Source organism: Urocitellus parryii, chromosome 10 (genome assembly GCF_045843805.1).
Source record: "Urocitellus parryii isolate mUroPar1 chromosome 10, mUroPar1.hap1, whole genome shotgun sequence".
In the NCBI taxonomy this organism is placed as follows: domain Eukaryota; kingdom Metazoa; phylum Chordata; class Mammalia; order Rodentia; family Sciuridae; genus Urocitellus; species Urocitellus parryii.
The window spans coordinates 63,637,568-63,663,233 of record NC_135540.1 but is presented as its reverse complement, the minus strand read 5'-3'; the positions used below and the strand labels follow the sequence as shown (position 1 = coordinate 63,663,233).

The 25,666-nt window shown below is 32.2% G+C and overlaps 1 protein-coding gene across 1 annotated transcript in view; it reads right to left on the bottom strand.

Annotated features, from left to right (window-relative positions):
• The window catches only part of Ndst3 (N-deacetylase and N-sulfotransferase 3), a 138,155-nt gene that overhangs the window by 8,441 nt on the left and 104,048 nt on the right, over positions 1 to 25,666 (bottom strand). Inside the window, exons 6-9 of the mRNA XM_026389692.2 lie at positions 13,185 to 13,367; positions 10,865 to 10,961; positions 6,079 to 6,202; positions 2,113 to 2,287 (exon numbers count right to left, since the gene is read on the bottom strand). Coding sequence (XP_026245477.1) covers positions 2,113 to 2,287; positions 6,079 to 6,202; positions 10,865 to 10,961; positions 13,185 to 13,367 — 579 coding nt within the window. The remainder of the gene's footprint in view (positions 1 to 2,112; positions 2,288 to 6,078; positions 6,203 to 10,864; positions 10,962 to 13,184; positions 13,368 to 25,666) is intronic.

Genomic DNA, 25,666 nt, shown 5'->3' with positions numbered 1-25,666 from the left:
AAATTATTATACTATAAACTCTAATAAACTTTGTTAAGGTCTGCATTTTACCCTGTGGAGTGACTTATTTGCAATATTTAGAGTGTTTTGTTAGTTTGCATCCTTGAAACCTTCTTTTTCTGTAAATTCCCAATTTTTCAGAGGCTAAGTGATTGACAAGCTCCAATTTTCTTCTGTCTTTTGGAGTCAATTAAGGCTTATTTCTCTTTTCTCCAGATTTCCTATAGAAAAGGTAAAAGGTGCAAAATCAAATCTGTCAATTTTTAGTACACCTAACTAGAATTCTGTTTTGTATGACCTTTCCTCACTCTGCCCCTGTCACAAAATCTTTCCCAATAACCTTTTCTTCTATTTGTAAACCTGAAAAAAATCTGCTTTTGTTAACTAACAAAAGGTATCTTGGTGTTAAAAAGCTATATTCTTTAATTTAATATCATAATTTCAAGGAGTTTCCTGTTTGAAATCATATCAGTGGAACATCCCACCCACCCCTGGTGAGAGGATTTGAGCTCTTAATATAAGGTAATTTGCTGTGCTCTAAGTAAGTATTTGCTGAGGTTAATATAAGGTAATTTGCTGTGTTCTAAGTAACCCACAAATCTTCACCAGAGGATTGTGGGTTACTTAGAGCACACCGAATTACCTTATATTAACCCCCCAAAAGAGTTTTTGTATACACGATATTACATATTCATCTTAGCTTCATAGTTTCAAAGAAATATAGACCATAGTCTGTTTTTTTAGCCTGCTAATAATTTATTTATACATAGTTATGTTTTACCCCTCCCAGAACAATCCATCACTTCAACCTCACCTCAATTTCTCCCCTTATAAATCCCTCACTTCTTCAGAGAATGTGTACTGATTCTTCTGGAGTCTGTATCTCTGCTGCAGCCAGTTAATCATTCCAGATTGTTCCCTGTAGTCTTTAAGATGGACTTTATCACAGAATGATGCTATCAGTCCATCACTTACTTCTTTCTAATTTATATGGTTATTTACACATACAGCATTTCACCAATTATGTAAAACACAGTCTCAAGTATAGCAGCCACATTTATTAACATATGTTCCATCACTTTCAGAACAAAACTTGGCACATAGTTGTCATTAATATTATTGATGAATGGATGGAAATATAAATAATAGGTATTTTTCAATTAAAAGTTGAGCAATGATAACAAAGGATCGGGGAGACAAGATACTGATTTTGTTATATTCTTATTTTTAATTTTGAATGCCTTTTATTGAAATTTTCCATTTGGTGATTAAAATATCACTGGGACAGTTTTTTCTCTATTATTTAATGATTTATTATAAAATATACTTTATATACAAGTATTATTAGAATCTGTTAAATCATTTTAAAGTGATGGTATCTGTGCTAAGTTCTCACCAACCTCAGAAACATAATGACAATGACTATATGAGAAGAGACTTAGAACAGGTTTAGACAGATTGGACTTCCAGTGATGAAGAATTCTTATATAAGCTTTGTCTCTAAGTTACTTCTAGAGTGCAAACATTTATTTAGATTCTTTCAGAACTGGGGCAATAATCTATGGATGCCTAGAGTCTGTTTTTGTTTATAAAATTCTATTGGAACACAACCATGCTCTTTCATTAACATATCATCTATGGCTACTTTCAAAATACAATTACAGAGTCGCAAAAGACCTTACAACATTTAAAACATGAAATTTTGCTGTTTAGTCCTTTATAAAATATAGATGGATAAAAATTCATGATTTTGAAATGCATGCTTAAAATACAGATGTATAGAAGAACAGAGGGTACGTAAATAAATGTATATCTCTACACACAGACAAACAAGCATATATTTTGTTTGTTATGTTTCAATTTAATTTCTTTCTTGTATTAACACATTTTGTTAAATACACTAATAAAAGATTAACACAGAAAGGTGTTTTTTTTTTTTTTTTTTTTTTTTTTTTTTTTTTTTTTTTTTAGGAAAAGTCATCTACTTTTCTGCTGATACCATCCAACTAGCAGATCTTCTCTTTTGTTAATACCTGAGATGGAGGCTATTGCTAAAAATGATCTTCCATTGTCCACGCTCCCCTTCCCCCAGTTTGATTTGTTTACCCTTACCTGGTACCAGGAGTATGCTCGGTCTGATGGGTCAATGAGAATGCTGATGATCTTGGCTTTGGGGACTAGGGAAGCAGCTCTTTTAGGAGCTTCTTCTGAGTGGAAATAATTGGCACTTTTCTCAAACAGAAAGTCAGTAGTAACATTAGATGGAATTGGGAAGAAATCCATATACCTAGAAAAGGAACATTTTTCTCAAAATAAGATCCTGTTTTACACTTATGTACTAGTGACTGAAGATAATAGAGGTGTTCCACATATTCATTTCTTTCCTAAATAAAATTTTGCCTTTAAGGTATTTTCCTCTATACTTAGCAAGGGAAACATCCAGAACACTAATAATGCATTTAAAAATGTTTTTCTAAGTACATTTTGTTTGCTTAGTAGCAGAATAAAGATAAGAGATGATAAAAATGTAGACATAGAATAATGGCAACAATAATCAATCTAACAATTTAAAATATATCTAAATGGATTAATATTGTACAGATGAAATTCTAAATATTGAAACAGGAATAAAATTTGATCAAAATAGATGATGTACTCAGTTCAAAGGTATTTTAAATGAATTAGAAAAAAACATTTTTTACGTTATCATAATAAAATAATTTTATCTCCACTAGTGTGTTGAGTTGATGTTACTTAAATATCTGTTGTAAATGTTATTTATTTGTTTCTGTCATATAGAACCACTTACATCTCTCTTTAGAGTAATTACAGTGAAAGATTAAAACATATATATATATATATATTTACAAATATAAAACCCAATCCAAATTTCCAAGGTTAGAATTTGTATTTTATCTTTTATAATCTATTTACCTCCAGTGTTAACAAGGGGATACCTGTAGTCTCAAGTACAGAAATGGAGGATTCTGCTTCATGTTTTGTATTAAAGGATAAAAGTTGTCAAGTATAACAAAATCAGCAGATGATCATATATATTTCTAAAGCAAAAAAGGGTCATGTTTTAGAGGAAAAAGGATTCCTTAGAAACTACGTGGGTTGCATACATTTTATAATAATAGTTTCACTCCCCACCACCAACCCCTTCAATTCTTAAGCCACTGTGACTATAGACAAACAAGAAAAGGTAATTCAATAATTACTGAACTGAACAGTAATTAACATACATGTAAGGACTTCTTATCATAGTATGTTGTTTTCTTTAGAATGAGATCATGCAACTTTCATAGACTTTTCAATTGTGAGATCTCATAGTTTCACATAACAGTGTTTGTGGTGATATTCCAGTTGTTGAAGCATTACCAACGAGTTATACTTCAACCTTTTAGTGATGTCTTAACACTCAGAGAAGTAAAGAAATCCTTTTATGTTTTCTGGAAATTGCATTGCTGATGATAAATCATTCTAGCCTCCTTTCAGAGAGAAAGAAATGTACAAAACTTTTGGGAGAGTTGATATGGTATGTCTTCTGGTATATACTCTAATTACAGAAAGTGCCACATTTTGGGGTATTATTTAGAAGTTCATGCTGGTTGCAGGGGTGCTAAGGTTATAAAGAATGACTAGTGGTACCTGTTTGATCTAAGCTTGCCTCAAGCTTGCCTCAAGCTTGCTTGTTTTGAGGATGGTTCCAAATAGCACAAAAAAGAGGAAATGAGCTGATTTTAGATAACTTTTACTTTCTAACAAAGTGTCCTACCTTCACAGCAGTTTTTTATAGCTGAAACAGTTTAGGATTTCAAATCCTATGTAGTTCTGAATGTTGGATCTATAGTGTGTTAATTTTGCCTGGCCTTAGATGCTCACAGAGAAAATAATATATGATCACCTATATGTTCACAATTTCTACTGTAGAAATGTTGAAGCGCCATATAGATTTGAAAGAAATTGATAAACAAGCAAATAAATAAAAGAAATCAGGTTCATATTTATAGTATTGGACCTGGATGCTCCCCAAAATGTTCACTTTTGGAAAATATACATTCAGATTATCCATAGAATTAGCAAGCACACTAGAATGTCTTAACAATTTGAGGGCTAGAAGTGAATGCCTTCCTCCCTCAGCTTTGCTACTTCTATTAAACATAACACCTCAGCATTTTTTTTCTACCTGAAAAATGTATATATATATATTTATTTTTTGAATACTCGACATTTATTTGCTATTTGAGCTGACTCTGAGTATTTATATTTTTATTTGATTTTACTTAAAGCCACATTATGACTATAGGGGTTCTAAATGTTAACAGGATTGTATAGCTTTCCAACCTTCCAAGAATCCCATGTAACTAAAAATAATAATACCAATGGGTAAAACATTAAACTTACATGCATACATAACTCAAATATTTTTCTGAGAAGTTCCAATTGCAAATGTCAACTATTTGTCAAAGATAATGTTTTCTAATTTTTATTTGCCTTACTTTGTTTGTACCCTAAGCTGCTTGTCAATTAAAGCAACCCTAGCTTTATCCATTCTCCAAAAATGCAGATCCAAGAACCCAGATAAACTAGCTATGCCTAAGTTAATTCTTTAAATGACCCTGGGACTCTGAGACACACAATCGTCTACACCTTTTGAAACTGTGATTATAAAAAGATACCTAAATAGTTAATGCTTCATAGAGAAACCAGACCAGTCTGACAAATGTGAATATGTGAAGTTGTTGCATGCAAAGCTATACCTAGTGTTATATATTAAAATTTGCAATAATTATCTGTCATTTGAATTAACTGCCTTTTATAAGTATATACTTTATCAATCAAAAATGCTTGTGTTTTGGGGTAATTTTAGTGAGTTATATTGAAAACCCTTCATTGTTTTTTAACTGTCTATTTATTTAAGTCCTATCCTTATAAATGGCTTAAGAAACTTTTTGTTCATATTACAGTGCCTATACTGTACTAGTTATGATCAAGAAGGTTTTATTTGATATAATTCATGACAACAAAAAATTGATTATTCCCACAGTCAAGCAGCAGCTGAAGTAGTTGATGGTTATCAATCCTCCCTGCTATTATTTAACACCACATAATGAACATCAAGCTCTATATAGAAAAATTGGCAGTGACATACATAACAATTTTAGCATATGTGAATTCTAGTGGGTGTTCAAATTTTACTCAATCCATTACTTTACCTTTTCATTCATACTACCTCAAACAACACTTGAGGTGGTGGTACTTATAAAACTGAGATCACATAATATGACAAAACAGATATTAACATACATGACTCTTCTTGCTAAAATCAATGCAAAATGTGTGTTTATGCTCTAGAATTATTACAAGAATTTCACTCCTTTAAATTACTCCGTCTAGCATTATACCCTAGCAGCAAAATCTCTTGATATATTTCATGATTAAAATGTTACATTGTACCATCCATTTCTACTCTATATTATAGTTTTGTATGTATCTACATTTTCACATTTTAACTATTTTCTTAAGATACCTAATTTATTTCTAATTTCAATTCAAAGGTAAACATTTAAATTTCATAAATTTTGATAGTTTTTATCGCTTTCATTACTCATGAGATATATACACATTTATATTTCGATATACTTATTATTACCTTTTATACAAAAACAAAATAAAAAAGTATATACATGAATTATAGCACATAATAAATGTATTATAGCACATAATAAAAAGTGCACAGGAGAAAAATATGAAATTTTTTTCTTAAGAGTATAAAGGAATGAAATTCCTGAGTATCATACTATTTTTTCTATTTCACATTTGTGATCATCACAGATAATTGATGCCAATTGAAGTTACATGTGAGCCTCATGAAACAACAAGTGACTCCATAAACTGAAATGAGTGTGTTATGAATGATTTTCTGTGTTCCTTCATGTTATTTGATCAGTTTCCAAGCCACCCAGGATAACTTTTATTTATGGATACAAACATATATGTTTCTAAATGTTAACACTAAGTTTATACTATGCACAGTAAACAAACTTTTAGATTTATACTAATAACCCATCTTACCAATCAATCCCCCTGTGGTAGTTATTTCTATTAAAGAACTGTACCTCCTCAAAGGTTTTTGGGCTGGGGGAGTTACTAAGGATGGAAGGATGCATAACCAGGAACAGAAACAAAGCAGTGGTACCTGAAAAGACAAGAGAAATTTAGAAATTAATGTAATGAAAAGAAAGTTTCTACTATTAGCATTTCAAAGTTATTAAGAAATTAAATAATGTAAGGATCCAAACAGATTCATTATAATTACTCCTTGGATTAAACTTAATACACATCTAGCATTTAAAAAGAAACATATTCTAAAAAATGGAGATAAAGGGATGTGAGAAGAAGCCTCTTTCAGGGATTAAGAGAATCAGCTTTTCATTTTAGTTCAATCACTGATTTGGTCTGTGGCACTGGCTTTTAGCTTCTTTTTGTTTCACTTTTCTTAAGTCCTTGTATATTTCATGTATTTTCTCAGTGGATGAAAGACATAATGGACCTGAAGATATTTTAACTTAATATAGTACTGTATAAATAAAATATGTTATTAGTCAATATATTACATTACCAAAATGAATAGTTTGGTTCTCCTATAAAAGTTATTGCTAAGGTTGATGAAAGTTAATTAAACAGAATTAAATCTTTTAAGAAGTTATCATAAACTTGAGTGTTCTTTCATATTTATTACAGTAATATAGATATTGTTTAACTTGTTAAATTTGAAAAAAAATTAGTATCATTTCTTATTGACATAACTTAAAATATTAACAATTTATTGAACAGAGAATTGTGTATCCTAGGAATCCATGTAAATTTGCAACTATTGTGGAACAAGGGTGTGAATTTTTTTAATCGAGCAATGTCATAAGCTAAAGATTACTATTTTATTTGTCTAAATTAAGAGGTAGAGCATGCAGCTTAGTCATACATCTACAAAAGAAAGGGAGACAGGTTAGGTTCAGTTTTTCAAAGATTTAACCATGTACTTAAAACTGTGAGTGTGTTTATAAATCACAACATAAAAAATTTTCTGTACTATATATTCAGTACTCCTGGGAGAAAAAATATACTACAGATTCTACTTCTCTATTTTACTGTGACTCATAGTTTTTACAATCTGATGGAATAGGCTTTGTTAACTGTATTCCAAGTTGATACATAGAAATAGTAATCAGACATGATCTTGCAATATTTCTCTTACTGGAGAAATTACTGTTCGAATTTTGCTTTGTAATACTGTCATGTTGCCATTTGCACAGAAGTTTGAATTTTCTTATATCTCTGATAAGCTTTCGGTAGTATTGTACTTAAATCTACCATATCCATCAATAGAAAAATCATTAAAATTACTATTTTTCAACTAATTGAATATTGACAGGTAAATTAATTGAAAGAAATAGTGTTTCTAGATTACGTCTGAGCCAAACAATGAACGCTTTAAATATAATCACAAATAAATGTAGGAAATTAAATATTTATCTATGATATACAAAGTAAAAATGTTCTTCACAAGTTTCACTTAAAATAGTAATTTTCAATTTTTAGCATATATCAGATTCACTAGAGTGCTTGTTACAACACAGATAGTTGGGACCTATCCCAGAATTTCTGGATTGAGCCATACTGTGGTGTGGCTCAAGAATTTGTCTAGCTGGGGTTGTGGCTCAGTGGTGGAGCATTTGCCTGGCATGTGCAGGGCCCTGGGATCGATCCTTGGTACACATAGAAATAAATAAATTCAGGTATTATATCCAACAATAACTAAAAAATATTAAAAAAAAGAATTTGCACTTCTAACAAACTATCTGGTGATACTTTGGCTGTTGGTTTGGTGATCATCTTTGAAAATCACTGAATTAAAAGAAATGTTAAACAATACACAAAACTTATTGGGGGAAAAATTCTATAGTATTTGACATTTACAGTAAAGTATAAACAGCATGCTATTTGGAGTCAGGTAAATCCTAGTGTCAAAAGTTTTGTTTCTAGTACTTATCAGCTATGTGAACTTGAACAAAAGCTATTTAACTTTCTGGATCTCAGTTTACTGATATGTGTAGTGGAGAAGAAAATACTTGATCAAAGTCAAGTGAGATAATCTGTGAAGTATTACCTATTTAGTGCCATATCTGAATATTTGTAAAGCATTTTTAAAAATAAATTCATTGGAATGTGATTTAGAATTTAAATAAGTAAAAATACTAAATATGTTTATATCTCAATAATATAGTTGAGATGCCATTCAGAAAAAAGCATACATCCTTTTAATTAATTAATTAACTTATTTTTGTTGTTGGGAATATAACCCAGGATTTAATGCATGCTATACAAACACTCTGCCTCTAAACTATATCCTCAGTCCTAAGTGTTTTTTTTTATTTTCAATGAAAAGAATAAATATTTGTAAAAATAAAAAACACAAATATTATAATATAAAAATAAACGTTGATTCTTTTCTGAAATATTTTGGAAAAACACTCTTTTCTGATTTTTATTTTTAAGAATTATTGCTTTTTAAAATAGAGTTTCATAACCAGCATCAATTAAAAAAAACAGAAAAAATAAATATAATGTAATTATTTTTCATAGTCAATAAAAGGTATAATTTTTCAGTGGTCAAAAAATAGATACGTGATTTCTGAATTCCATCTTTATCCACACATATTATTTGGGCTGGATAAACTGTTTTGTATATACATTTTGTCAATAGTAAATCAAGTACATAATGATAGTTATATACATTTAAAAAAAAAACCTGTGAAGCTTTAGTTTTTATTTATTTTTTGTCACTGTAAAACACTCAAAAGTATTTGAATATCCAGATAACCAAAAATCTATACAAAACTAACCAAGAAAATACTTGTGACAAAACTGAAGTAAAAATTAAAGTTATTTAGTGTGGTGCATGCCTGTGGCTCTAGCGGCTGAGGGAGGAGGATGCAAGTTCGAGTTTAGCCTCAGTAACTTAGCGAGACCCTCAGATTTAGCAAGACCCTGTCTCAAAATTAAAAAGAAAATAAATAAATAAAATTTTTAAAGGGGAGGGCTGGAGATGTAGCACAATTGTACTTTATAATATAGCAGTAAAGAGTCCCTGGGTTCAATCCCCAGTACCCTCCCTCCCCCACCACACACACAACAAAGTGTGGGAAAATAAAGCTATTTAGTTCTTATGGGATTGATCTGAGGAAATATTTTTGTCTGAGTAAAATATTCAGTTCCATAAAATGTTGATAGATATAGATAGAATGAATGAATCTTAAAAGTATCATGATAAATGAAAGAAGTTAAATACAAAAGACTATACACAGCATGGTTCCATTTATATGGAATTCTAAAAAAGGTAAAACTACAGTGATAGAAAGTAGTTGCCTTTGGCTGGGGATATGATGCAGCTTAGAGAAACTAGCTGCAAAGGGATATGGAGAATTGTTTTGAACAACACTATTCTATAATTTGAATGTGGTGGTAATTATGTAACTACAGTTCACAAGATTTATCGAATTGACATCTAAAATGGTTGAATTTTAATGTAAGTAAATTATATCTCAATAATATGGGGAAAAATCAATTTCTATGAAAGGGAATAATTTTCAATATTATTTTCCAAAGACAAATGTCATATCCAAATAATAGCATATACACTTGGAAACCAAATTGAGTTTAGAATAAGAAATAATAATTCTGCCATCTAACCATAATATTAAAATACCTGTTTATCCAGCCCAGCATAAGAGGAAGCATCCCCTGCAGGGCTTCCTGAAGCAAACGTGGTATGTCAAGCTTCAGAGAGTAGATGTACTTATCCTTGTATTACTGACAAGGTTATTTGATGACAGTGGGAGTTCACTGAAAAGGCTTCAGTTTCAATGTTTTCCTAGATGTCTTTTGACTTTAGATAGATAAAGACAAGTGAAATAAATAAGCACAAAGAAAAATGTCATCAATACTGTTTTCAGATTGATATTTGCAAATGGGACTAAGAAAAAAAATTAAAATACTTAACTCTCTGTGGACCTTGCATAGAATTCTCTTCAGCTTTTTCCTGAGTGGAATAGCAACAATGCAGTTGAATTGGCTGTTTTCCATGAAGCCAGAATCCAAGAGCCTCAAATAATTTATCACGCAGGATACATTTTAAATGTCTGGCATTTTAAAGCTTCCATTGGGCTTCATTTTAATACTGATTCTTACAAAAACAAAAAATTTATGGAAAAAAAATTGCACACCAATTTAGGAAATGGTACAAAAGTTTTCTCTTGGGTATGAATAAATACCTTTTTTAGCACAAACTTTTATGTTTCACGTTTAGGAATTCTGCTTGTCAGCTATCTTTTAAACTTTTAAAAATTAGTCATCTCTGCAAGATATTGTTTACAAATAAATTATATCATGGAGATGGTAGACTAAAGAGGAGTTTATTATAGAGTACTAGATGGGGTTTATTATAGAGTACTAGGTATTTATATGTGTTCCTGTTGACTTTTGACAGACTCCTGTAACACTTTCTAAACACATGATTAGTTTTGCTTTCTGTTAACGTTTTTCAATGAAGATCTTTGGGAAAAAATGATATGTTCCACCAAATTAACTGCTGGATATTCAAAATGTATGACATCTACCTCATCCTTTTCATTAAAAAAAAAACACTTTGACAAAACACTTAAGTCTATACTGAACTAAACAAAGATCATGTAAGAAGATAACATGTTATTTAACCATCAGTTTTATAGGAAGTTTAAGAATTCACTGTCTAGTCATTTATATTTTTACATTCTTTGGTTAATCATAGCATTAAAGTTCTTACCAGTTTTCTGGGGTCCTATTACTAAGAATTTTGGTAAGCGATCACAGGTTTTTTCCTTTGACCATATGTCTCTGTGGCGTTTGTCATCACAAGGATTCTAAATTGAAGAAGAATATAGAGATGTATTTGTGTATGTTTATTGTGTATTATCATTTTCAACTTTTATCCCTAGAAGATATCACAGGAAGCAACAGGATAAACAAAGACAATTCTTTTGGTTTTTAATTTTTTTAATTGAAAGTCCTGAAATGGCATGACAGGTGTCTTTTCATACTGAAGCTGAAAGTGAGGAGGTGGGAGAGGATATATATTTCAATTTAATATATTCATATATTTCTACATAAAATCTCATAGTATTTATAGTTTAACATTTTTCTGTTACTGGCCAGTTCTAGGTTCTAATTTTTTGCATATATATATATATATAGAGAGAGAGAGAGAGAGGGAGTGAGAGAGAGAGAGAGAAGCGCGTGTTGAGCAGACTATATTTCCTGCCAAACTAAACGTTGACTAATTCAATATCAATATTAAATAAATAAATGAATTTAAGTGTCAGATTTTTATTCTAAGTAACTTTAAGCTTCCATGCTGTGCTTCAAAGGGATTTCCCTGCTGTGCTTCAAACTGTGCTTCAAACAGATAGGGATCTAATCATTATTATAATATTTAAAGAGATAGCCAACCCTTCAGATGCCTTCAAAGATTGGTAATGTCTATCTAAAAATGTAACTTTACAGACTATGATGTTGAAAAGTACTAAATTTTAGAAAATGGGTAAAATGAAGGTGAATTACTTTTAATATTCTGTTTTATACTTATAATAACTTGAAACCAATATCCATTGTGTAAGATATATCTAGACTATCCCTAATTTTTAACTTCAAAGTTTTATTATGTAATATTATGTGAATAGGGAAGAATTACAGTATTCCTGAATATTATGTCAAGACTGGGCAAACAGGACCATTTTAAAATTTATATTCAATTAATATTGTAATCTGTGTTTTTAGTGAAGACTAAGGTGAGAATATTCATATTGCTGTTGGGAAAAATGTTATTTTAAACTTGTTATTTGAAGTAATGATTTTGTTTAAAAATAAGGTGTTCAATAAGCAGGAAAATTTTATGTCTTTCCAGTGGATAACATTTGATGATGTTTTTGTAGTAGTAAGATGAAAAGATACTTGTTATAACAACTAAAAAGTAATATGCAGCTATAACTCCACAACCACCAACTTTAACCTGCTAAATATAGTTATGTCTCTTCTTGGAATTATCTGTTTATCCCTAAGGAGTAATTAGTTTTCAGGTTTGGCTGAATGGATTTAATATAGAGTTCAAAGTTGACCACAACTTCAATTTGTGAATATATTGAGTTTTACTTCTGAAGACTGTGTTGTTTTGTCATCAGCTCTGCACAACCTCTGGAGTAAGCAAGCATGGAACTGTTTCATTTTCTGCAACAACAGTAGATGTGTCACTTTGCTTAACTGACTCAGCCTGTTTTTGACTTGGTATGATCATTTATAAAGTGCGGATAACAACTATACCTACCACATAGACATTTGTGTTGGTTAAATGAATTAACATATGTGAAGAGCCCAATGTGACGAGTAATAAGTATATTAAGTTATTTGCTAAGATTATTTCTTTTCACAAGTTATGTCATAGAAAATTTTGGTTCAACATGGTTCCCACAGTTCTACAACACATAACTGTGCTTTGAAATCTGGTTATCCCTAGAGCAGTTTAATGTGATTTTTTTTTCTTAAGAAGTTCAGTGATTTATCTATGAAACATGTCACCTTCCCTGGGTCCAAAATAATCCACAAATAATATTTCTGAAAGCAACTGCTATTCTGTAGCTACAAGCCTTGTGGTTCAGGAAGCAGATGTCAGAAGGGAATGCTTCTCTGAGACCCTTTAATGTGCATTAGTCATTTATAGATCAGGGAATGTGTTAAAGGCTGACTGGTTGACTATCTGCCTAGCACAAAACCTGTTTACAATCTTCTACTCTTTCAACCTATTGAAATCTGCAAATAGATATCTCACTCCTGATTGAAAACATTATATAAACTGAATTTCCCACTGAAAACACCATAATTTCTAAGGATCAATAAAATAGAATCCAGCTTAATATGGAGCAATAACATAAGACCACAATTATGAAAGAAACAGTTTCTCAGGTACACTAGCATTTCCCAAATGTACTTTTTTTTTCAGATGCCTTCACTCTTTCAGATTTGGAATATCTCATAGAGGTACACAATTTGATCATGGGATTCATTAGTTGTACTAATAATTGAACCAATTTTACCTGCCAAAGAGGGTCTTTCTGATCAGGGAAGAGTTCAAAATACTTGTGAGCCAGTTGCACTGGTGGCAGAGTCTGAAGACGCAGGTTGGTCCAGGTCTGCATGAAGTTGGCCAGATTAACAAATGTATATAATCCCAGTCGGTCATTCCCATAGTTAGACAAATGAGTCATGAAAATACTGATCTGAAAAGGCAAATGAACTTCACTGTAAACATCAGTTATTTTAATACTAGAAGACAACATAAGCATAGCAATATTAGTTTTTCCACCCTAAGGAGACAGTGTAAGGTTTTATAACTTTGAATTTCAGACATATTTCTAAACTTCTCTCATTATGTTAATGCATACTATAGGATGTGTTACAACAAGACTTAATGAACACTTTCCCTGAAATTTTGATATATTTTATAACAAAAATAACATCAAAGCTGAGTGTAAATCAGTGGTGTAACATACCCATGCCTTTGTAATAAAACTAATCCAGAATAAGATATCCTAGATATCAACACCTAAAACCTTGTGATATGTAGATAATTAATCATATAGAGTGGCAGTATTTTAGGAGGTTGGGATTTTGTAATTCGGTCTATTTAATTCAATTTATAACACTGTATTTCCAATTTAAAGGGCATAAGTAATCATTGAATTATTGTTAGCATTAACTGAACCTCCTCTGATATGCATTTCTTAGAAGCTATAATAACAAAAAGTGCCTTAGTTTTTATTTTCCATAAATAATACTTAGTGTATTATTCCCAATATAAAATGCCTTTCTAAGAAAAGTTTTTCAAGGCTGGGCATAATGTGCACACCAATAATTGCATTGGCTCAGGAGGCTGAGTTCAAAGCCAGCTTCAGCAATTTATTGAGGCTCTAAACAACTTAGTGAGACCTTGTCTCTAAATAAAATATAAAAAGGGCTAGGATGTGGCTCAGTGGTTAGGCGGCCCTGGATTCAATTTCCGATAAACATACCAAAAATATATGTTGGAGAAAAGATAGTCTTTTAACAAATGGTGCTGGAAAAACTGGATATCTGTATGTAGAAAAATGAAATTTTATCTCTATCTCTGACTCTGAACAAAAATTAACATAAAGTGGATCAAAAACCTATGATTTCAGAAGCACTGAAAATGCTACAAGAGAATATAGAGTCAAAATTCTAACACATTATTTCCAGCACCAACTGCATTAACAATACTCAACATTAACATCAACACATGATATTAACAAGCTCAAAAAATAAAGCCAAAAATATATAGATGGGATGGCATCAAATTAAAAAAGTTTCTGCACAACAAATGAAACAATTAAGAGCACAAAGAGAGAACACACAGAATGAGAGAAAATCTTTGCCAGCTACACTTCATACGGAGCATTATTATCCAGAATATATAAAGAACTCAACAACAAAATTTAATACATACATATAAAACAAATGTAACTCAAATAACCAAATCAATAAAAGGCAAATGAATTAAACAAACATTTTCAAAAGGAAAAATAAAAAAATGACCAGCAGATATGTGAAAAGTATTGAACATCCTTAGCAATAGGGAAATGCTAATTTAAGTGACATTGTGATTTTATCTCACTCTAGTAAGAATGACAATCATAAAGAATACAAATAATTATAAATGCTGGTGAGGATGTATGGGAAAAGGTACATTCATACATTGTTGGTGGGACTAGAAATTAGCACAATCACCTTGGAAAGCATATGGAGACTCCTCAAAAGACTAAAAATTAAATCACCATATAACCCAGATTTCCCACTCCTTGTTATTAATCAAAAAGTACTCAAATCAGCATATTATAGCAATACATGCATACAAGGTTTATAGCAGTATAATTCAGCCACATTATGGAACCAAGCCAGGCGCTTATCAACAGATGAAGGAATATTGAAAATGTGTATATAAACAATGGAAGATTTCTCAGTTATAAAAAATGGAATTATTCCATCTTCTGGTAAATGAATGGAACTACAGACCATCATGTTGAAAGATATGAAAGTCTAACTCAAAAATTTGAATATTCTCTCTCATATGCAGTAAAGCTAGAGAAAAATAGAATTAAAAAAAGGAAAGGGAATCCTAGGAAAATGAAAGGAGAACAGTGGAGTTGAGGAAGGGACTTGAAGGGGAGGAAACAGGCATGGGAAAGTAGATGAACTGAAATGAAACTGACCAAATTGTGCCATGTGCATGTATGAATACATCACAATGAATTGCACATTTATCTATTAGGTACAAATTACAAAAAGAAAGAAGAAAGAGAGAGAGAGAGAGAGAGAGAGAGAGAGAGAGAGAGAGAGAGAGAGGGAGAAAGGAAGGAAGGAAGAAGGAAGGAAGAGAGGGAGGGAGGGAGGGAGAAAGGGAGGAAGGAAGGAAGGAAAGAAAGAAAGGTAAAGTACAAAGAAAGCCAGTAGATGAAGGGAAGTTGGAGGGGGAAGGAAGGAAGAGAAAGTGGAAGTAATGGAGATTGAACCCAGGGGTACTTATCCATTGAGCTATATCCCCAGTCCTTTTTTATATTTTTCATTTAGAGGCAGGGCCTCACTAAATTGCTGAGAGTGGCTTTGAACTTGTGATGCTCCTGCCTCAGTGCCCCCAACCCCACTGAATTTTAGGCAAGTAATGGGGATTGTAATAAAGCATTATATTATATTATATTATATTATATTATATTATATTATATTACATGCATGTATAAGTATTTCAAAATGCACTCCACTATCTGTAACTATGGAGCACTAATAAAAATGTTTTTAAAAAGTTTGACCTTGTTTGTATATACATAAGTAATAAAAAAGGTACTTGTTTTTTTTATAAAAACAAAAAGCACAAGGTAAATGATAAATACTATATACATTACCATTTATGAAAAAAAACATATAATACTTGTAAACCTGTAGATAAGAGAAGGATAAGGGAATCTATGCTTTCCAATCTCAACCCTGTGATTCTGTTAAGTTACAGGTATAGGGGATGCATGCATTGGTACCAAGAAGATTAAGAAACAAAACATAGGTTGTAGTGCAAAAGCAATCGACAATGCCATAATTATTCTTTTTCTTTTGAGAAGATGGAGGACAGTAGAGGAAATAGGTAGAAATAAAAAGTTGTTTTATTATTATTCATCTTCATGCTACTTAGATCAAATCCCTGCTATTTTCATTTTACAGAATCATCTATAGGGGTCCTAATGATGATGGCACCAGAATATAATTTGAGGATTAGCACAAAGACTCTGGTAAAACAATATGGAGATTACACAAAAATCTAGGAACGGAAAAACCATATGTCCCACCTATCCCATTCCTTACTATTTATCCAAAAGAACAAAAACCAGCATAGTATAATGATATAGCCACATTAATGTTTATAGCAGGACAATTCACAAAAGCTGAGCTATGGAACCAGCCTAGGTGCCTTTCAATAGATTAATGAGTTAAGAAAATATAACATATATACGCAATGGAGTTTTAATCAGCCATAAAGAAGAATTAATTGATGGCATTTTCCATTAAATGGATGAAACTGGAGGGCATCATGCTGAGTGAAATTAACCAGATTAAGAAAATCAACAATTGAATGTTTTCTCTCATATGCTTCCACCTTCAGATAGAACAAAATAAAGATCTTGGATATTATACAGATATAGGGAAGATGAGAGGAGCAGGAAGAGATCAAGAAGTGGGGAAGAGGATATGAAAGGGGAGGAAATGAAGAATGAATTTGACAAAATTAGCTATGGGCATGTATAAATATACCATAGTAAGTTCTTCTTTTATGCATACTTATAAATAACCAATGATAATAAATTTAAAACTGAGTGAAAGGAATACTAGTAGAGTAGAAGGAAGTTAAGTAACCTAATGCCTCACTTTTGCTGAGGCTGGCTGTGAACTCTTGCCTCAGACTCTGGAGCCTCTGGGATTACAGGCATGCACCACCATGCAAGGCATGATAGAGTTTATTTACAAAGGAATGGGGTTTAATGGAAAAAAGAGGGAAGTGGGTGGGGAGAAAATAAATGAAGACTTGGAAGGCAGAGTTTAGGGAAAGGAGTATGGAGTGAATTGGGATAAAGTTAAAGTAGATGTCTCTAAATAAAATACAAAATAGGGCTGCAGGTGTGGCTCAGTTGTCAGTGTCCCTAAATTCAATCCCTGGTAACTCCCTGCCAAAATAAATAAACTATTATCCTTTTGTCTTTGACTTTGGCCTTCACAGTAAAACAGAAAAAAATGTGTTTTCTGCCATTTATTGGCTCTGTAATCTTTAAAAGTTATTTCAACTTTCAGTACTTATTTGAAAAAAAAAATCTAACAATAATAAGTACCTGATAGGGTCATCATGACAATAATATGCAAAATAAAACATTTCAAGCCCTGCCTGTCACATATGATTGCTTAATACACAATTGCTATTTATTGCTTTTGTTATGTTATTGTTATTTTGGATAAATATCATCTTTCACTTTATAGCTTTCTTTTATCTTTCTTCCTAGACCTTTTCAGTATAAATCTCCAGTCTCTTAATTCTCCATTTTTTTCTTGCATCTGTCTTCAGATCACTTCCTCTACCAGGCAAGAGGCTATGGTCAATGATAAGAACATCCCTCTTACAATGATCTTCAGATTCCTAAATCACCTTTCTGTTGTCAGTGCCCTGGGAATCTGAGGCTTTGGATCAACTTTTCCAGTTAATTATTTCAACCCCACATAGGGATTGTTCAGTACATCTAGAGAAAAACACACAATAGGAGCTATTCTTATCATAGAAGCATGTGATCCCTGATCTCAATTGAACCCTCACTGTTGAATTTCCTTTAGCAGATATTTCAAATTTTCATCCCTCTTTTGAGGCCTTGGCTAATCTCCATTCTCTGTAGCTGCTCGTTCTAAAATTGACAGGGAGTGAATGTCATTAGGCAGTAACTTTGTCAAGTCTCTTACCCTCTGCATATACATTTGCCTTTGCCAGTACCCTCAAGTAAAGCTGTACAATTTCATATTCAAGGCTACTATATTTCCCAAAGCTTTAATGCCATCTACTTTCATTTCCCACAAGATCTTACTGATCACTTATTCCTCTGCTTCCCTCTATTTTCAATACTTTTTATTGACAGGATTCCTCACTAAGGAAGGATCATTCCCTAATAGCTGAAAAAAATTTCTGAATCTCTCTCACCTTAGGTTCACTCCTGAGTTTTTGTCTTTTCTAGCCACTGTCCTCAGTCAAGTTATTTGAAAAAGCAATACATAGATGCTGTCTTTATTCCTTGCTTCCATTCAAACCTTTGAAACCTTTTTTTTTTTTTTGTCCCCTTCCACTGAAAATGGTTTCCCAAAGGTGTGTGATAGCCTCTTAGCTCCAAAATCCCATGGACACTTGGTAGTCTATGTTAACCGACTGCACCAATTCACATCATCAACCACATTTAATTTTTTTCTCTAGTTTTTGTGAATGTTTTACTTCTACTCCCCTTCTTCTCCTTCATTGATTCATCTCTCTCCATATTACATTTATTTATTTTTTCCATGTTTTAATTATAAATATTTTAATTATTCAATCATCATTATAAGGAAATCAAATGATTGAAATGCAGCAAGACTAAAGAACAAGATAAACTAGAAAGGTGATAACTACCAGACTTCAGCTTCTACTTTAAAAAAATTTTTAATTAATTTAATTTTTATTAGTTCTAATCAGCTATAAGTGCTTTTTAATTCATTGTACACAAATGGAACAGACTTTTTCACTTCTCTGGTTGTACTCAAAGAAGCGTCACACCATTCCTGTCTTCATACAAGTACTTTGAATAGTGATGTCCATATGATTCCATCATCTTTCCTACCCTCATGGACCCTTTCCCCCTTCACATTGTCCCATCCAAAGTTCCTCTGCTTTGGATGCCCCCCATTATGGATTAGCATCCACTTATCAGAGAAAACATTCAGCCCCTGTTTTGGAGGGGGAATTAGCTTATTTCACTTAGAATGATATTCTCCAACTCCATCCACCTGGAAATGACATAATTTTATTCCTTTTAAATGGTAGTATTGCATTGTGTATATATACCACAGTTTCTTAATCCATTCATCTATTAAAGGGCATCTAGGTTGATTCCACAGTTTAGCTATGGTGAATTGTGCAGCTGTAAATATTAAAGTGACTGTGTCACTGTAGTATGCTGTTTTTAAGTTCTTTGGGTATAAACCGAGCAGTGGGATGGCTGGGGCAAATGGTGGTTCCATTCCAAGTTTTCTAAGAAATCTCCATATTGTTTTCCAGATTGGATGTACCAATTTGCAGTCCTACTAACAATGCACTAGTGTGCCTTTTCCCCCACATCCTTGCCAACAGTTATTGTTGCTTGTATTCTTCATAACTGCCATTCTGACTGGAATGAGATGAAATATTGCAATAGTTTTGACTTGTCTAATTAATAGAGATGTTGAACACTTTTTCATATATTTGTTGCTAGTTTATATCCATATTATCTTTAAATAGCTGATGTTTATCAGAGTTTTGTTCTTTACCTGCTGTCTCCATGTAGAATTACCATATTGATCTCTAAATCTCAAACTACCATTTGTATCCTCTTCTTAAATTTTATGTGGAAATATCTAAATGTCTAGTTGTCATTTCTTCTGAATGTTCCATAGCCATCTTACTTTAAACATGGCTAAATTGAATTCTGTATATGCTCCTAAGAGAGTTAAGTAAGTTCTAGGAAAGCAGGGACATCATTTGTCTCATCATTGCTAGGTCCCTAGCACCTAACCAACTAGAAGACGAGGACAGAATAGATGCTCAATACATAAAAATTTGAATTAAGTGAAGTTTTATACTTGGTCTAGTTCTTGTTTCATATTACTTAATTTTGCCTAAAATTAGTATTGTTCATATGACGAAAAAAAATAAAAGGTTATCCTGGATACTTATCAACTCCTCACTCAACTGATCTGATTTATTAACACTGTCTCTTTTATAATTCATCTCCTCCTCTTTATCATCATTTGTACTTATCTGGTATAAATCCCTTATTGTCTCTTACCTGGTTTCTTTTAAATCCTTCTGAGTGGTTTTCCTCTTTCTAGTGTTTTATTACTATAATCGGTCTTCAAGAGTAGTATTGTCCAATATATATATTTATATATATATAAAATGTGATTTGCCTTATATCTATCTATCTATCTATCTATCTATCTATATATATATATATATATATACATAATTTAGATTTTTTAGTATAAAAGACAAAAATAATTGACTAAAATTAATTTTAGTGATGTATTTAATCTAACCATAATATTATCTATCATTTAGTACATAATAAGTATTAAAATTATTAATGAAATATTTTAAATTTTTTAATACTAGGTCTTCAAAATTTGATGTAGCATTTTACATTTATAGTACACATCAATTTGGAGTAGCCATACTAGACAGTGTAACTATACTGTCTATTCCCTCAATGCTTTAGAAATCTGTCATAATCTAGTATGCACCTTCTTTCCATCTACTTTTACTTCTTTTACAGAAAATGCATCCATGCATTTGTAGATGCTATTTGATCTATCTGAAATTCTGTCTTATATTTTTACCATCCAAGATTTTCCCAGTTTGAGGAGCTCACTCTCTTTTTCTATCTCCACTGTTACCTTATGCACTCTTATAGCAGCTATTGCAATAGTTGTCTTGATGTGTTATATATTCTTCTTAGTGAACTAGGAGCTCACCAAACACAGTGACCATGTTATAACCTTTTTATCTATGGTATACTTCATTTAAAAAATGCTGGTTAAATGTAAGTTAATTTTATAATAGACTAATGATAAGTGTTTGTTGAACAGATTGAAATCTATCTCATTTCATGGAGTCGTTTTGCTTTTAAAAATCAAGGTGAAATATTATTCAAGGTGAAATAATACCAGAAAACACTCTAAGAAGAGATAAAAATGCTCAAAACTGTTTTCTCTAAATTGTTTAATATGGAATATATATAAAACATTTTATAAATGGTTGTATATATAAATTGTTTTTAAAATAAAATCTTGTTTGTATATCTTAAAGTATAATATAATTTGGTACAAAATATTTGTCACAATATTATCTTTAGAATGTTACTGTGTAAATCAAAATGCTTTTAAACCTATACATATACACTTGAATAATTAAACGGTAATCTAATCATGAAAATTTACATAAAAAGCTTTCTGCTGTTGACCTTTTAGTGTATTTATTATTTATTTACTTCATTTTTGATGGTGCTGGGGGTCAAACTTAGGGCCTTGCACATGCTAGGCATATGGCTGGCCACAGAGTTGTACCCCCAGCTACCTTTATAGTATTTATAGGTTTTTATTGTTGTAAATGATACTGGAGACATTCTATTTATATATTAGACTATTCCTAAGAGAACATTTTAGAAGTGGGTGAAATCACTCAACCACAACAGCATTTTAAAGGCTAGTATTTTGTGTACCACCAGGCTTAGATTCAGCACATTAGCCCAATTCCCTGGGCTTTGTTCCCTGTTCTCCAAATGCATGAATAGACACAAACCGTGAAGAAAAAGCAGTTTACTGTAGTCAATAAATTTACAGTTAAATTTAGGAAAAACTGCCCTCTTAATTTCATCATTGGTTTTTATTTTATATAATTCTTCTGGCTGGGATGCATTATTTCAAAGTCGTATTAGCTTTGACTATTTAGATTTGAATTGATGAGTCACAGTTGAGTGAGAAACCAAATGTGAATAAGAGGTAAGAAGGGTGTTGGATAAATGGTGTATCTTTCATTAAACTATGAAAGAGGAAATGATAGGGTTGTTTTTTTTTTTTTTATAAGAGTGAGAGAGACAGAGAGAGAGAGAGAGAATTTTTTAATATTTATTTTTTAGTTTTTGGCATACACAACATCTTTGTTTGTATGTGGCGTTGAGGATCGAACCCGGGCCGCACGCATTCCAGGCAAGCGCGCTACTGCTTAAGCCACATCCCCAGCCCGAAATGATAATTTTAATAGTTCCTTTTGGATTACTTGTGAAGATTCAATGAGATAATACATGTTAAAAGCTTCTAACAACATGGTGAACATCCAAGCATTCTGAGAAAGATGCAGGCAATTAATTTCATTAGGTTAAACATGAGATTGAAAACATGCCTTGAAATTCTTATATCAAGGCTAACTTGTCATAGTTAGTTTATCTACTCTGAAGAAGGTGTTTTCAGTTAGTTTTTGTTCCACTGTGACCAACACATCAGACAAAAAAACTTAGAGGAGAAAAAGTTTATTTTGGCTCATAGTTTCAGAGGCTCGGTCCACAGTCATAGCTCAGTCAACTTTATAGATCTGGGCCTGAAGTGAGGCAGAACATTATGGCAGAAGGGTGTGGCAGAGAAGAACTGTTCAGTTCAAGATAGCCAGGAAGCAGAGAGGACATAAAAGACAAAATATAAACCCCAAAGTCATGCCCCCAGTGACATACTTTCTTTAGCCACACCCACCTACCTATAGTAGGTAGTTAATCCATATAAGGAGATGAATCAGGTGATTAGATTATAGGCCTCATAAATTGATCATTTCACCTCTTCACAAATGCAAAAACATTCTTGCATTGTCTCACACATTAGCTTTTGAGTAGCACTTCATATTTAACCATAACGGAAGCTGTGTGAACATACTCTGGAATTCATTTGATTCTTACATCAGGAAAAATAGTATGAAATAACAATGATAAGAAAAACTAGAAGAGTAGGAAAAATAAGTCAGCTAGAGACCACTTTGTCCTTTACTTTCCCCCCCCCAACCAGATGGTCTCTGAAGCTATAGGATTGTTTTGATATAAATGGTCATGATATAATCTCAGTGACATGCCATATGATATTGTCATATATTATATGGGCAATAATAATTTTTCACTTTTAATCTTAGACATTAAAGAAAAGGATACAAGAGAGAATCTGAAAGAGGAGTAGGAAGAGTTTATTATACATTTGCTTCTCTTGCTGTATTTGTAAAATGCAATTAATGGAATAGTTTATGGTAAGTTTCTTCATTAGGTCATCATACACATTTCAAGTGCAATATTTGCCTTTGGAAAAAACTGTGTTCTTAAAAATGACTGTGACCTCAAACTAAATATATCCTCTATTCAACTTCCACTTAAACCCCAACTGACACGAAGGAATATTTGATAGAGGGAAAGATGAAAAGAAAACAGAGTGTTTGCAAATAAATTGTTTTGGGGCCCATGAGAGTAGGGGGCTTTGAGTCATTAACTTCTTTAGTTTACCAGTAATCCCTCTTCTGGTAATCAGGCAATCCTGAGGAAAAAGGGAGAGCTCTGAAATGCAGAGGATTCTAAAGTGATTACCAACGAAGGAATAGAAAACATTTCACTTGCAGTGTATTAGGATATGTAGCAGTTTATGAAAGTTCAGCTACACAAATTTACAAATATTATTTCTAATTTTAACTAAGCTAGCCATCAGAAAATATCCAAGTATATTAATAAAATTTTTAGGAAATGATAGTTTGTAGCCAATACTAATAATGAAAGTACAAGTGAAGAACAGGAAATTAGCAGAGCCAACACTTGTACTATTTCTAGTATAAGGCTGTCAGCCACATAATAAGATGTAAACAATGATGATATAATCAGATTTTTAAAATATGGATTTGAAACCACTAATTTTAATAAGGAAACATTCTGATTAATAAGACATTTAGGAATTTTAGTTAGTTCATCCTTTAAAATTTTATATTTGAATGGATCCTTATGGCATAAAAAGATTAATATAAAATGACAATAAAATAATATTTAATAAAAAATCATTGTGTAATGTAGGCATTAAACAGAATTCAGGAGATATAATAATTAAAGTAGTCTTATTGCTTTATCCAATTGCCCTTTAAAATATATTCAGTGTCCTGGTTTTCCCCTTATCCTTGGGTGAAGGTGAGAACAGATATGGACGATCTTAAGTAGCTTTAAGTTGATAACACAGACTTAGTAGTTTAAATCTTCTGATCCAGGTAATAATCAAAATGCCAAATTTGTTGCAATATTAAATATTTTCTTCTTTTCCAAGCTGCAATTTGATGCAAAAGAGGATAGATTGTCTCTTCTGGAATAAATGATTTTGTTGTTTGTCAAAGTTTTTGAACCCTTACTATTTGGAACATGAAGGTAAAGGAGAAAAAAGAGATGCAAGGGAGAATCCCTACTTGAATTGAATACTGCCATAAGACTCTTTATAACCACCTTTGGAGTGATCACTGTTGGGCTTCATCAATATAACTTTCTTTACTAGACCAGCAAACCATCCTTTGCCAGGATCCTTCTTGAATAAGGTTCCTTTCAAAAGGACCCCAACTAGACCCTAGGATTTAGAGGCCTTTGATTTGACTTTGAAAAAGAAGTTGTGAAATATCCATATGTTGTCTTCCTCTGTTGACAAACCACTTTAGTTAATCTTTCTCATCCTTTCATTTTATCTGTTGTGAATCAGCCATCAATTTACTGGGTGTGTCTCCTGCAGAGAATATCTACCAGGGTTTCCCTGGTCCTAGTTGTTAGGCAGTAACTAACAATGAGCAGTGAAATGCATGGCAAGGTCACAAGTGTTCTTTAATTTACTTTAGGGTTTTCTTTAAACTACTTTCAAAGTGGATAAGAAAAAAAGGTGGTAGTTTCTTTGTAGAAAATAAACAGAAGCAAAGGAGCTAATGGAAAAAATATGTCAAAGAAAAGGCTTAATGGGACTAACTCTTGACAGGTTCCATTGAGGTTGGTATGAAGCTAGGAATTATGGCTAGCTATGTCTGGGAAGGAAGATTCCTTTTAGTAGTGCAAGCTCACTAAGGTAACTTCTCATCAGTTACTGACCCCAGTTCCCACATTAACATGGGCTTAACTTATAAATGAAGCCCCCCTGAATAAGATGGCCATGATGACATTCTGGAGAGGAGCAATTAAGGTCAAAAACTAAGGTAAAAAATGTGAAGGAGGAGTTGAACACATGATTGGTGAAGGTTGCTGAAAGAGGACCCCAGTTCAGTAATAAATTTGGAGATAGCATGTCTCCTTTGTAATTCTTTGCTCAGAGATGGCTCAATCATTTTCTCAAGAGTGCTCCTTGTTTGAGCCTTACTTTGCTTTTTCTTCACTTTTAACTAACTTTCAGTTATAATAAATTTTCTTGCATGGTTTTTGGTGTCTGACTTTAAATTTTCTTTCTTCAGATCCAAGATTTGGAGTTTCAGCTCCCCACTCTTCTTTGACACCAGTGGCCCTTGAGTCACAGCTGAAGTGAAGAGCAGAGGAGGCACTCCTGCCTCTGTTCTCCCAGGGGTACACATGGTGGGGATCATGCTCTCTGAGCACCAAATTTGTTACAAGTTTTCCTTACAAAGTCTTCTTAAGTTTCAGAAACTTTTTTCCCTGGATGTAGATGGTAAATT